Consider the following 14,337-nt stretch of genomic DNA (forward strand, 5'->3'; position numbering starts at 1 on the left):
TATCCCATCACATATGTTTTTAAACATCTGTCAGCACAATCAAAACCCCACAAGCAAAATACAGCACTCATGAGCATTAGGGAGGGCTGTCTGTGAAGAAGGCTCAGAAGCTGAAAGAAATGAATAGATTTCACAGGTTGAACACAGGCTGTTCTTGCTTGGCTTGAAGAAAGCCCGGGGAAGCAGTTCCCAAGGCTGTGAGGCATTGACTTGAACATAAGTATCTTTTTAAAAAAAATTTAAAAATGTTTATTTATTTTGAGAGAGGGAGAGAGAAAGAGAGCACAAGCAGGGGAGGAACAGAAAGAGTGGGAGAGAGAGAATCCCTAGCAGGTTCCATGTTGCCAGCACAGAGCCCAACGCGGGCGTTGATCTCACAAGCTGTGAGATCATGACCAGAGCTGAAACCAAGAGTTGGTCCCTTAACTGACTGAGCCACCCAAATGCTCCTGGAACATAAGTATCTTTTTTTAAACTTTTTTTTTTTTACATTTATACATGTATTTTTGAGACTGAGAGGGAGAGAGTACACAAGTGGGTGGGGCAGAGAGAGGAAGACACAGAATCTGGAGCAGGCTCCAGGCTCTAAGCTGTCAGCACAGAGCTTGATGTAGGGCTCAAACCCACGAACCATGAGATCATGACCTGAGCTGAAGTCGGACACTTAGCCGACAGTCACTCAGGAGCCCCTTGAACACGAGTATCTTAAGGACAAAACTGGAACCAGAGATAAAACCTATGGCACCCTAAAGAAAGAGACATGTCAGGAAGTGCCAAGAAGCAGGTGAAACTGGAGAGCCATAGCTTAACCTATGGCTTCGGTGCTAGAAGCTGAGTCTAACTTTTCTCCATTTTTTTTTTTTTTTTTTTTGGTAAACATTATTCAGTGACATTTTCCCACCGTTAAAAAGTTCCCATCTCAAAAGTACAAAAAGGGAAAAGGGTTCCTTTCAAACCTGCAGCATTTGTTCTTCCTCTGAAGATGTCGTCATATGCTTTCCACTGTGGCTTCACCTGGTAGGCATGGATGAACACCACAAACACTACCACAAGGCACGTTAAAGGAACAAGAGCCCCAGTGAAGAGAGCCGCATAGATGTTTGGGATGAAACACCTGGAGGACAGAAGAGACAAGACAACTCAGACAACTTCAATAAACACGTTTCTAAATTCAGAATGGGTTACATCATCACTTTATACTAGCTCTTTGTATCTAAATGTTGGCAAAAGCAAATTTTTGATTTGCCAAATTGAAGCTTGGTTTGAGTACAGGCTACCCGATTAAATCCAGCCCACTGCTTCACAAAGTAGGTTCTGTGGAATACGCATATCCTGAGGTGCTCAGAAAACTTCAACAAAGGTTATGGCAAAACAAATTTGAGAAACTCACATTCACTTTTCTAGCTCTGTCTTATTGGCCTATGGAGACCAAGGTCTTATTGAGGACCTCATAAAAGAAGGCATTGTTTTTTTGGTTTCGTTTTTAAAAAATTTTAAATGTATTTATTTTTGAGAGACATAGTGCAAGTGGGGGAAGGGCAGAGAAAGAGGGAGACACAGTATCCAAAATAGTCTCCAGGCTCTGAGCTGTCAGCACAGAGCCCAACGCGGGGCTTGGACTCACAGGCTGCAAGATCATGACCTGAGCTGAATGAAGTCGGTGGCCCAATCAACTGAGCCACCCAGGCACCCCAAGGAGGCATTATTTAAATTTTTTTTTTTTAACGTTTATTTATTTTTGAGACAGAGAGAGACAGAGCATGAACAGGGGAGGAGCAGAGAGAGAGGGAGACACAGAATTTGAAACAGGCTCCAGGCTCCGAGCTGTCAGCACAGAGCCCGACGCGGGGCTCGAACCCACGTACCCTGAGATCATGACCTGAGCCGAAGTGGGATGCCCAACCGACCAAGCCAACCAGGCGCCCCAAGGAGGCATTATTTAAACACAAGTTTGGGGCACCTGGGTGGCTCAGTCGGTTAAGCGTCTGACTTCAACTCAGGTCACGATCTCGCAGTCTGTGAGTTCGAGCCCTGCGTCGGGCTCTGGGCTGATGGCTCGGAGCCTGGAGCCTGCTTTCGATTCTGTGTTTCCCTCTCTCTCTGCCCCTCCCCCATTCATGCTCTGTCTCAAAAATAAATAAACGTTAAAAAAAATAAATAAACGCAAGTTTGAGGATTCCTAGGGTTCATTCTGTCATTTCTACAATCTTGTTTTTTGAGTGAATGACAGTTTTGTCATTTCTAAGTTATACATACCTCCAAGAGCCATTAATTCTCTTGAAAATGATGACAACTTTCCACTTAGAAGTTCTACTACACAATTGTATTTATGATTCTAGAGTTTACTTAGATCAATGAGGTCCAAGGTAAGCTTTCACTACTTATTTTGTAACATTGAAATTCCATGGGAAATGGTTTCTGAGATGTACCTGGAAATTTTTTTTAAGTGTAATTATTTTGAGAGAGACAGAGCAAGTGGGGGAGGGGCAGAGAGAGAGGGGGACAGAGGATCCAAAGCAGGCTCTGCACTGACAGCAGAAGTCAGATACTCAACCAATTGAGCCACTCAGGCATCGCTTTAACTGGAAATTTTTACTCATTGGTCATAAAATCCTCTTGCTCTTTACATCAAATCTTTCACAAAAAAGTGTCAAAATGGAGGACTGCTAAAAATATGTTCTCAATATCTAAAACTGTGCTTTTGAGGTATTATGAAGAACATACCTGTTACAACATAATACTGGGGCTTCTGGGTGGCTTAGTTGGTTGAGTGTCCCACTTCGGCTCAGGTCGTTATCTCCCAATTTGTGGGTTTGAGCCCTGCATTGGGCTCACTGCTGTTAGTGAAAGCCCATTTCAGATCTTCTGTCCCCCTCTCTCTCTGCCCCTCCCCTGCTTGTGCTCTCTGTCTCAAAAATAAATAAACCTTTAAAAAATAAAAAAAATAATACTATAATACTTTCAATTATAAGAAATCTTAATACTATGGAGTGTCTCATTTCAAATATCTTTTTCTGACTTCTCCATTTTTAATACATAATATCTACAAACCTAGATTACATACAGCCAAAAATAATAGATTCTCAAGAAAACTCAAAACTCTGAAAAAAACATAAACTTAGTCAGAAAGACACCTCAAAATCTAAAGTATAGGAAATCAGGAGAAACAGCCATTCTTGCAACTGGGAAAAATAGTGCCTCCATTTTATATTTAAAAAGAGATACATTATTAAAGACCTTACTCAGGTATTATTTCTAATTAACATGATCTGGTAAATGTATTCCTTAAGTAAACAAGACACATTTCAAGAGATATTTCAATACACATTCTGCATCTGCAAAGAGATGTCAGAATGATGAATATCCTGGCTTTTAGAATTTAATTTGGACACGCAAAGCCTGAATCATTCCCTGCACACTCATCTTTATGCCACAAGACCTGTGTCTTCCAGGTAAAAGGCGTATGATTGAATAAAACAGGCAAACACCAATGGCTTTGATCTTGAATATATTTCTGCACTAAAAATAGTAGTCATGTTGGCTACTCATTTTGCATACATTGGCTTTAAACAATTGTTTTCATCTGAATTATGGATTCACTGCCAGAGACCAGCCTAAAGTTGTTTAGACAAATACAGATACTGACAAAGGAACTCATACAGACTTCACAGCTTTCGCTCTACCTTGAAAAATGTCATCATAATTCAACTTCAGTCTGTAAAATGGGGTTACTGAAGCTACTGTGAGCTGCTCGAGCAGTAATAAACATTTTGCACCAAGTGCTATAGCATAGGTTTGACTCTTCAACATCTGCATTTCCCAGCGGCTGACCACATTTGGTTGTCACATCTCTACTTGAAGGGCCTTCTGAAAAACTCGCCTTTCCTTTAGAAGACAACCTTTGAAACCAGAACCCCAAAGAATGGCACACTATCCTGGTTAAAAGAGGCAGAGTGGACCCCTACGAAGTTATAAGAAACTAGGCAAGTCTGCAGTGGCTCTTGGGAAGAGAAGGGAATTCTCTATGCACCACAGCTCTTAAAAATCTCCTTTGCAATTCTCCCTGCTTGTATGATGCCTTGGCCAAGCTGGCCTGTTCTTTCAGAAAAGGGGGCAGGAAAATTAGCCAATGCTGAAGTGACCCAATTGCTCCATATTCTTCAGAGGCACACAAATCATGGCCTCTCATGAGTGCTGGGCTGCTGAGAGCGCCCTAAGTTTGTCTTCCGCATGGGCAAAATGGGGCCAGATCATTGATGAGGAGGGCTTTGGCTCCACAGCATGCCTAGTCCTGTCGCAGCACTTCCTGCCTTCTTGGCTACTTCAGCACTGCTGGACTGCACGGCCCTGCCTGTGCCCACTTCTGTGTAGCTGTGACTCCATGTCGGTCTTTCCCCAACAATCTGCCTTATGCACATATCACCTTTCTTTGGGTCTAGGGAACCAGACAACTCTTCTATAATGCTATCAAATGAGACACTTGCAAAGGAGATAGGGCTAAAAAGGTAAGCCACTAGTGCAGACAGCAGTCAGGGACTCCACACTTCTGTGACCCTGTCCACGGAAGTAGGTGGAACGAGCTATGTCATTCCACATTTTCAAATTACTTTTAGTGAAAGAATACCTTCTTTAAAATTCTCATTTACCTTTTCTCATTACCTTTAATGCTAATAGGTACTACTCTAATTTTCTAATCAGTACTATCATAAAGGGATTTCTAGTGCTATAGAATAAAGCTTCTGACATATAATGCAAAGTGCCTAAGATGGGGGCAGCTGGGTGGCTCAGTCAGTTAAGCATCCGACTTCAGCTCTCGCAATTCGTGGGTTCGAGCCCTGCATTGGGCTCTGTGCAGACAACTCAGAGCCTGGAGCCTATTTCAGATTCTCTGTCTTCCTTTCTCTCTCTGCCCCTCCCCTGCTTTCTCTCTCTCTCTCTCTCTCTCAAGAATAAACATTGAAAAAAAAAACTGTTTAAAAAAAAAGTGCCTAAGATAAATGAAGTATATTCTGCCCTTAAAACAACAGCAACAACAAATGAACCTCACCTACCCAAATTTCTTTCAGTCCAATCGATTAAGAGATACAGTATATCCAGGTAGTTTGAGGATTACACCACATGAGAGTGATGTGCAGAGTTAGGAAACAGTGAATACCATGTTAGAAATAGTTTCTGAAAGGAGGCTGGGAACAAATTCTCGGGAAAACTGAATGTAACGTAAGTAATGAGACTGAGAGCCAGGCACACACGAGAGCTGTGGAAGCAGCTGATTAGTGCCCTGGCAGCTAGTGCTTCAAGAGCAGACCTGGCAGTCACCAGAAAATGAGACAAAGGCCATGTGGATCTGCTGTCTTTAAAACGGTAAGGAAAATGTGTTCCTTGTAATTACTGCCTCACCCTGCTTCAAAGTATTCTGGCAACCCTTCTCTCTTTTGGTGTGGAATACTCTTCTGGATTCTTGCAATCACATGACTCACTTTGGCTGTTCATTCCCTTTTAAACTTCCATGGGTAAATTTCCTTTCTTATTATAACCCACAGACAATCTAATTGACTTCAAAATCTAGTCAGCGCTTCACCCTTTATTGTATTTTCAGCCAGATGAAACAAGCAGATGCTATTTCATTATCTTCAGTTTTTCCCTTCTGCTCTGCTCTTAGAACATTCACGATGCTTTATGTCACTATCTCATTTAGGAAGATTATTACCTCCCCTAGATAGCACTTTGTACCTCTTGAAGTGTTTTCACTTGCATTGCCCAACTTGATGTAAAAAAAAAAAAAAAAAAAAAAAAAAAATATATATATATATATATATATGTGTATATATACATATATATGTTTATATTTGTATATATATGTTTATATTTATATATATGTTTATATATGTATATATATTTTGCATACACACACACACACACACACACACACACACACACATATGGCCTGGGGTATTTCAGTTTCTTTTTTCCTGTATGAAATCAGGAAGGAACTCAGAAACAAAGGAGTCCAGGAGAGATGTAAGCTCCAAGTAAAACTGCTAAAAATACTGGGAGGGACGCTGGGAACTTCTTGTATGTGAGGCTGTGATTTGAGTTCATTTAAATTGTATTTTAAAGAACAAGTTGACCTTGGTATACTGGAGGACATCAAGAAATCCAGGGAGCTGCTATCTGGGTTACATCTGGGTCACATAGGTGATGAAAAAAGAACTAGGTAATGGAAGAATAATATCGCTGATACTTGAACAATGCAGGCATTAGAGGCACTGACCCCCTGTTCCAGTCAAAAATCCATGTATCTATTGACTCCCCCAAAACTTACCTACTGATAGCCTACTGCTGACTGGAAGCCTTACTGATAGCATAAACAGCAACTGACACACATTTCGTATGTTGTATGTATTTTATATTGTACTGTTTGAATAAAGTAAGCTCTTAGAGAAAAGAACACCATAAGGAAGAGAAAATCAAAAGGAAGAGAAAATACATTTACAGTATATACTGTGTTTATTTTAAAAAGTGGCATATGAGGGGACCCGTGCATTTCAAACTGTGTTGTTCAAGGGTCAACTCTAAATGTTTGTTTCTAAGGTCTTCTTTGTAAGTACTTCTTCTCAGTAAGATGCTGGTAACACTTATGATTCAGAGGCTCATGTGCCAACCTCCCACAAGGTAAGTCTCCTGAAGACTTCTTTAACAGTTGCAACTATATCAACAGCTACATTTGTTGCTCTGACCAACTTTTTCTTCATGGAAGCTCATGGTGATACTCTACTTTATGTGGGGATAAAGAAGATGGTCTGTCAGTTTTATTCTAGAAATTGATTGAATGTATGATGAATGAAAAACTGTTCATTTATTGCAAGCTGGTTTCTATTTTGTGTGAATATATCTGTTTATTGGCCTTAGTTGAAGAATACAGATGTTATTCATTATGTGGATGCTTATCATTTATAAATAAGATCTAAGCCAATACTCGTGATTTCAATATTCCTTTCACTGCATATCCCATTTACTTTCTTTCCAAAGATGATATTATTATTTAACACATTTTTTATTCACTTGTGAATTTATGTATATATGCATGTAAATTTGTGTATACGTATTTTCTGTCCCATCCAACATGACAAGAGAGGTATAGAGAAACACTTCAAGCACATTAATTTTTTGACATCAGAGTGAAGGGAAAAATAACAGTTTGGGTTTAACCAGCTGCAATGTAGGAAAACATGTTTCTTTTTCTTTCTATCTTTCTATGGTAGTGCCTAGAGCAGTTTTGTACCAAGGGAAATCTACTGAATTCTTAAAATGCATGTTCCTTGAAGTTTAAACTTTAAACAAGAACAATATTAAGATTAAACTGCAGATAAGTCCTACAAAGTGAAATCGCACATTAGGGTAATATACGGACTTGGAGAGGAAAGGGAGGGACAAAGTATTTTCCTAGAGTGAATCAGCTGGATAATAAAAACTATCTTAAATATTACTGCTATTATTCTTAATTCCACCATCATTACTCATAAAACAGGAGTGATCATTTATTAAGTGACGACATTTATTATATGCATTATCACACATAAACATCCCAATAACTCCACTAAACTCACTGTATGTATAGAAAAATGACTTCTAAATTACAGAAGGTCAAATTGCTAGCAGCATAAACAGGCTCATTTACCTTAACTGCTACCCCTACAATTCTAAAATTATTTCCACAATTCCAGTAAAAATATATTAGAGTTAGTGGTAAACACACCAGTGTTCTCCTTGAGGACAGGAACTGTAATATTCTCCTTATATTTCTCCTTAAGAAATGTTTATTGCATAATCAGATCCTAAAGAAATGTTTATTGATGTAACTGATTTTTAGCACTTTTTTTTTGCCCTCTGTTAGATTAACATTTATTTTAAATTCAGTAAATATTTATTTTTTTTCAATATATGAAATTTATTGTTAAAATGGTTTCCATACAACACCCAGTGCTCATCCCAAAAGGTGCCCTCCTCAATACCCATCACCCACCCTCCCCTCCCTCCCACCCCCCATCAACACTCAGTTTGTTCTCAGTTTTTAACAGTCTCTTATGCTTTGGCTCTCTCCCACTCTAACCTCTTTTTTTTTTTTTTCCTTCCCCGCCCCCATGGGTTTCTGCTAAGTTTCTCAGGATCCACATAAGAGTGAACACATATGGTATCTGTCTTTCTCTGTATGGCTTATTTCACTTAGCATCACACTCTCCAGTTCCATCCACGTTGCTACAAAGGGCCATATTTCGTTCTTTCTCATTGCCACATAGTACTCCATTGTGTATATAAACCATAATTTCTTTATCCATTCATCAGTTGATGGACATTTAGGCTCTTTCCACAATTTGGCTATTGTTGAGAGTGCTGCTATAAACATTGGGGTCCAAGTGCCCCTATGCATCAGTACTCCTGTATCCCTTGGGTAAATTCCTAGCAGTAGCACTTTTTTTAAAAAAACACTCACTTAAAAAAAAAAAAAAAGTAGACATAGAAAACCCCGCATTTCATGTGTGCCTAGTTCAATGACCCAAGCAACATTTGAATTACGTCACATACGAGGCACACTGCTGAACATGGAAGAGCATACAAAGACACCTGGACATGGTGCTTCCTATACAGAAGACTGCACTTATAGTAAGGGCGCAGCACTTCACAATCTAGCCTTCTACTGCAAGTATCGTTCTTTTAACAGCATGGGCAGCAGCATGACCCAGGAGCTTGTTAAAAATGCAGAGTCTCAAACCCGATGACAGCTCCCAAGGAAACTGCATTTTAACAAGATCCCCAGGTGTTTCACGTGCACATTGAAAGTTAGAGAAGCACTCCTGTAGCACACTAGTGGAACATAAAGTAGCTGAATGTAATTAACAATTTAACTAATCTTTACATCTCTTTGGCAGCCAAGCCAAGGGCCTATGTAATCCCAAGGAGAATCATTCTCAGAGATTTCGTAGTACAGGGTGGTCACAGTAGCCTGAAGAGCCAAACAGAAAGAAAAGTGGCAGGAAGCAAAAAAAGAGAAACAGAGATCTGTCACATGTAGAAGCCTGGGATTAGCAACCTGAGCTTTCTGACTGTAGAAGAGCAGAGAGCTAGCAAATAACATGAGAACGGACACAACACATTTGCAGACTGGTAGTGTGAAATGAGATGGGAGTGCTAGAGCTGAGGTGGGTGTGGAGGGGAGGTTAGATATTTAGTCCTGCTGCATCTGAAAAACCCATGAAGGAATAAAGTTTGTGAGTGTAAGTGCAATAGACAGGCTCTGCAACTGCCCACATTGCTCAAGCCTTCCTGAAAAGGTGAGCCCATGTGCCATGTACCTCTATCCCCACACCCCAGCCACAGATGACTAGCTTTGGGATGGATACCTGATCCAAAGATAGTCATTTCTCTGGCTTGCCCTTGACTTATAACTTGGTGCCTCTGCTCTAAAAGTTGAGCTGAGCCAATCAACTTTCTGCTCTTAAGAATCTGACATGGCAGGGAGGCACCTAGATGGCTCAGTCGGTTAAGCAACTGATTCCTGATTTCAGCTCAGGTCACGATCTTATGGTTCATGGGTTCAAGCCCCAAATCAGGCTCTGCGCTGGCAGCATGGAGCCTGCTTGAGATTCTCTTTCTCCCTCTCTCTGCCCCTCCCCCAATGCACATGCGTGCAAGTGTTCTCTCTCTCTCTCTCTCTCTCAAAATAAATAAATACTTGAAAAAACAAAAAGAATTTGACATGGATAGGTGCCAGATAGTGGTGGACACTAGAGTCAATGTACATTCAGGGCAAACATCCACACTGGAGTAAATATACAATGAATATACAGAAAAAATGGACAAAGGGAGGAGAGAAGGAAGGAGTGAATGAGCATTGAGATACTCACAAGAAGATGTGGGAGACTCTGTGGTCCCTAAAAAATGAAAAGTGTGGTTTTGGTTTTCAGCACTCTAATTCCAGGTTCTCTGAGGTCCAACTATATCTCATTGTCTACTTCTGAATGTCCATGAGAATGCCCGAGACTGTCTATAACTCTGCTCCCTTTATTCCAAGTAGCTTTAGTAGGTTTTACATGCAACTATAATGGCCACAGTTAAAACACAGCTGGTGAGTGAGTGCTAGAGAAAGAGGGAGTGAACACACACTGTTGTTTGAAACAACACTGCTCCTGAAGATGGAGTAGGAGATCACTGTCATGTCTACTAGTTTTAGAGCTCAGTCTACACCACGGTGAGTGTTGCTATCTAACTCAATTCCTTGACAACTGCCTTCTAAGAAGTCCAAGGACCAAACTATAAGAATCAGTCTCACCTTTCAGTGTATAAACTGTATCTACTTAAAAAAAGATTGAGCAAAGAAAAACATGCACATACTACAGCAATATTGTTTCATGTACTTCAAACAGAGCAGATATTTAAATTCATCAAATAATAAGCTGCCTAAAATCTTGAAGGTCAGATATATAAACCAAAAGATAGCTTTGTATCGTATATAATTAGCTCTTGCTGAAAGAGACAGTTGCCCACATCTCTAGCTCATTAAAAAGGTAAAATATATTTTTTACACATAAATTCCAAAGATGAACATTGGACTCAAAGTATTAACAAAGACTAGAGATAGTTGAAAAAAAATTCTGAAAATCATGATTTCCAAAATGACCTTTTTTCTTTTTCCAAGAAACTCAAGTCCAAACAGTCTACTCTCTGAACAACGATAATGCTGCAATCACCCTATTGGACAGTGCTTGGGAACTTTGCTCCAGGTAGGTTCCAGTGAATCAAGCCCCTTCAGAATTTAATGAGAATAAGGTCAGGCTGACTTGTTATTTTTTACATGTACTAATGCTCTATGTTCTCATAAAACAAAATTGTGTGGTACTAGAAAATGTCATTGTCCTACAGCATTCAAGGTATCCTGCCCTTACCTATTACTCACCCAGTCTCTGCATGGATGGCTAAATCAATTCTGACTAATCATATCACCTTCTTGTATCAGAAGATGGTAAAATGATACGTTTTCCTAAGTTTATAAAAGTAAGACTTACAGAGGTGACCATGGAAATACAAGATTAATGCCCAAAAAATATCTGTCTTTTTGTATCCCCCAACCCTCATTTTACTTCATGATTGCACCTGTGGACAGAGATCCTTGTAGTGTAACCTTTAGCAGGAAAGCAGCTTCAGGTACAGCTAATCCCGTATCACACAGACAGGAGGCAGTACTTTCCATCTTAGGTTAATATTGCAAATGTAGTTTTCTTGTGCTTTAAATCTGAGATTTCAAAAAGCTCAAAGCATTTAGGAATAGCTTAGAGGATACTGGGTGTGTGTGTCATGTTATCACAAATATTACTTCCTTTTCCTGATGAAGACTTTGTAGAATTTGAGGTGTTCTTTCCCCAAATACTCTTACAATACCCTCATATATGTTTCATTGGAGTCTATGAAAAATATGAGAAAGGTAGAAATGTGATGATATAGATTTTTTTAAACTTTTTAATGTTTATTTCTGAGAGACACACACACAGAGCATGAACAGGGAGGGGCAGAGAGAGAGAGAGAGGGAGACACAGAATCCAGAGCAGGCTCCAGGCTCTGAGCTGTTAGCACAGAGCCCAACACCAGGCTCCAACCCATGAACCATGAGATCAAGACCTGAGCCAAAGTCAGATGGTTAACTGATGGAGCCACACAGGTGCCCCTGAAATGTGATATTGATATTTTAAGGATCAACAAATTCTGACAGCAATGGGGGAGATTTCTCCAAAAAGCAAAAATCACTGGGTAGAAGAATAATCCAACTTAAGAAAAAATTTTTTAATGTTTATTTATTTTTGGCAGAGAGAGAGCATGAGTAGGGGAGGGGCAGAGAGATAGGGAGACAGGGAATCTGAAGACTGGGGCTTGAACCTGCGAGCTCGAGCCACAGGGGCTCAAACCCCTGTGAGATCATGAACCTGAGCCAAAGTCAGACATTCAACCCACTGAGCCACCCAGACATCCCAGGATAATCCAGCCTTTAATCAATCACATTTTACTGATTGGTAGCCACATTACATTGCTTTGGGGACCAGGTCCACAGATTCCACTGACTTTATGTGAAAGTTGCAAACACTACAAGAGAAAACTTCTAGAGTACTCCCTTGCAGAAGTGAGTGTTCAATCATACCAACATCTTGTATTACCTACGGTCACATTAACATTTATAGCACACTGCAATAACTAATAATGTTCTTAAATGTTGACATTAAATCATTAAGACACTGTTAAGTGGACTTAGTCAATGCTGTTTAAAATATACTATACAATTCCTTGTGGTATTAGTAAAACATCCTGATAACAACAGGGGTAACTTTTAACTACTGAGAAAACAAGTGAAATGTGAGTAGATGAGGTGATATGTCAAGCATTTTAAGGTCATTATCGCCAGTTGTATATAACATAGTTATGTCTAAATCCAATGCTCAGCTCTGTTTCTGGGCCCATTTCAATTCTGATATCCTGAACGTTTTATTGAACAAATATTTAAGGATGTTGGTCTTTAAAGTAACGGGTTAGCACATCAAAGATGTGTTTTAGATATCTAACCCTTGATATGTTCATATCACGGTTGCTAGAGCTGGCCTATGACTTTACCATTAATTAGTATTTATTGAGTATTTATATATGTCTACAATTTGACAGTTATAGCTGGAAACATAAGAAGTGTATGAGGTATAATTCCTTTCCTGAAGGATCTTGGAGCAAGAAAAATAAAATATAACAAAAAAAGATTATTATAAAATCCCATAATGCTCTGCTAACATGTAAAGTATATCTAATAAATATGTAAAAAGGTAAGAATATGTAGAAACAAAACAGATGAACACAGGGGAAGGGAAAAAAAAGAGAGGGAAGCAAACCATAAGAGACTCTTTTTCGTAAAGTTTATTTATTTATATATAGAGAGGGCATGCACACACATGTGCTTGCAAGCATGAACAGGGAAGGGGTAGAGAGAATTCCAAGTAGGTGCCATGCTGTCAGCAGAGAGCCTGACATGGGGCTTGATCTCATGAAGCGTGAGATCATGACCTGAGCTGAAATCAAGAGTTGGAGGCTTAACAGACTGAGCTACTCAGGAGCCCTAAGAGACTTTTTTTTGCAAATGAGTTTTTTCTTTTTAAATATGAAATTTATTGTCAAATTGGTTTCCATACAATACCCAGTGCTCATCCCAATAGGTGCCCTTCTCAATAACCATCACCCACCCATCCTTCCCTCCTTAAGAGTCTCTTATGTTTTGGCTCCCATCCTCTCTAACCTCTTTTTTTTTTCCTTCCCCTACCCCATGGTATTCTGGTAAGTTTCTCCGGATCCACATAAGAGTGAAAACATATGGTATCTGTCTTTCTTTGTATGACTTATTTCACTTAGCATAACACTCACCAGTTCCATCCACGTTGATACAAAAGGCCTACTTCATTCTTTCTCATTGCCATGTAGTATTCCATTGTCTACATAAACCACAATTTCTTTATCTATTCATTAGTTGATGGACATTTAGGCTCTTTCCGTATTTGGCTATTGTTGAAAGTGCTGCTATAAACATTGGGGTACAAGTGCCCCTATGCATCAGCACTCCTGTATCCCTTGGGTAAATTCCTAGCAGTGCTATTGCTGGATCATAAGGTAGATCTATTTTTAATTTTTTGAGGAACCTCCACATTGTTTTCCAGAGTGGCTGCACCAGTTTGTATTCCCACCGACAGTGCAAGAGGGTTCCCGTTTCTCCACATCCTCTCCAGCATCTATAGTCTCCTGATTTGTTCATTTTAGCCACTCTGGTGTGAGGTGGTATCTGAGTGTGGTTTTGATTTGCATTTCACTGATGAGGAGCGACGTTGAGCATCTTTTCATGTGCCTGTTGGCCATCCGGATGTCTTCTTTAGAGAAGTGTCTATTCATGTTTTCTGCCCATTTCTTCACTGGATTATTTGTTTTTTGGGTGTGGAGTTTGGTGAGCTCTTTATAGATTTTGGATACTAGCCCTTTGTCCGATATGTCATTTGCAAATATCTTTTCCCATTCTGTTGGTTGCCTTTTAGTTTTGTTGGTTGTTTCCTTTGCTGTGCAAGTTTTTATCTTCATGAGGTCCTGATAGTTCATTTTTGCTTTTAATTCCCTTGCCTTTGGAGATGTGTCAAGTAAGAAATTGCTGAGGCTGAGGTCAGAGAGGTCTTTTCCTGCTTTCTCCTCTAGGGTTTTGATGGTTTCCTGTCTCACATTCAGGTCCTTTATCCATTGTGAGTTTATTTTTGTGAATGGTGTAAGAAAGTGGTC

At 39.7% G+C, this 14,337-nt stretch overlaps 1 protein-coding gene across 2 annotated transcripts in view; it reads right to left on the minus strand.

The window, feature by feature from the left end:
- ADGRV1 (adhesion G protein-coupled receptor V1) overlaps positions 1 to 14,337 on the minus strand; it is a 565,435-nt gene that overhangs the window by 99,170 nt on the left and 451,928 nt on the right. For both annotated transcript variants that reach the window (XM_078448177.2, XM_078448183.2), the window contains one exon: positions 957 to 1,114. In XM_078448177.2, coding sequence (XP_078304303.2) covers positions 957 to 1,114 — 158 coding nt within the window. The remainder of the gene's footprint in view (positions 1 to 956; positions 1,115 to 14,337) is intronic.

Source organism: Panthera onca, chromosome A1 (genome assembly GCF_046562875.1).
Source record: "Panthera onca isolate mPanOnc1 chromosome A1, mPanOnc1 haplotype 2, whole genome shotgun sequence".
Taxonomy (NCBI): domain Eukaryota; kingdom Metazoa; phylum Chordata; class Mammalia; order Carnivora; family Felidae; genus Panthera; species Panthera onca.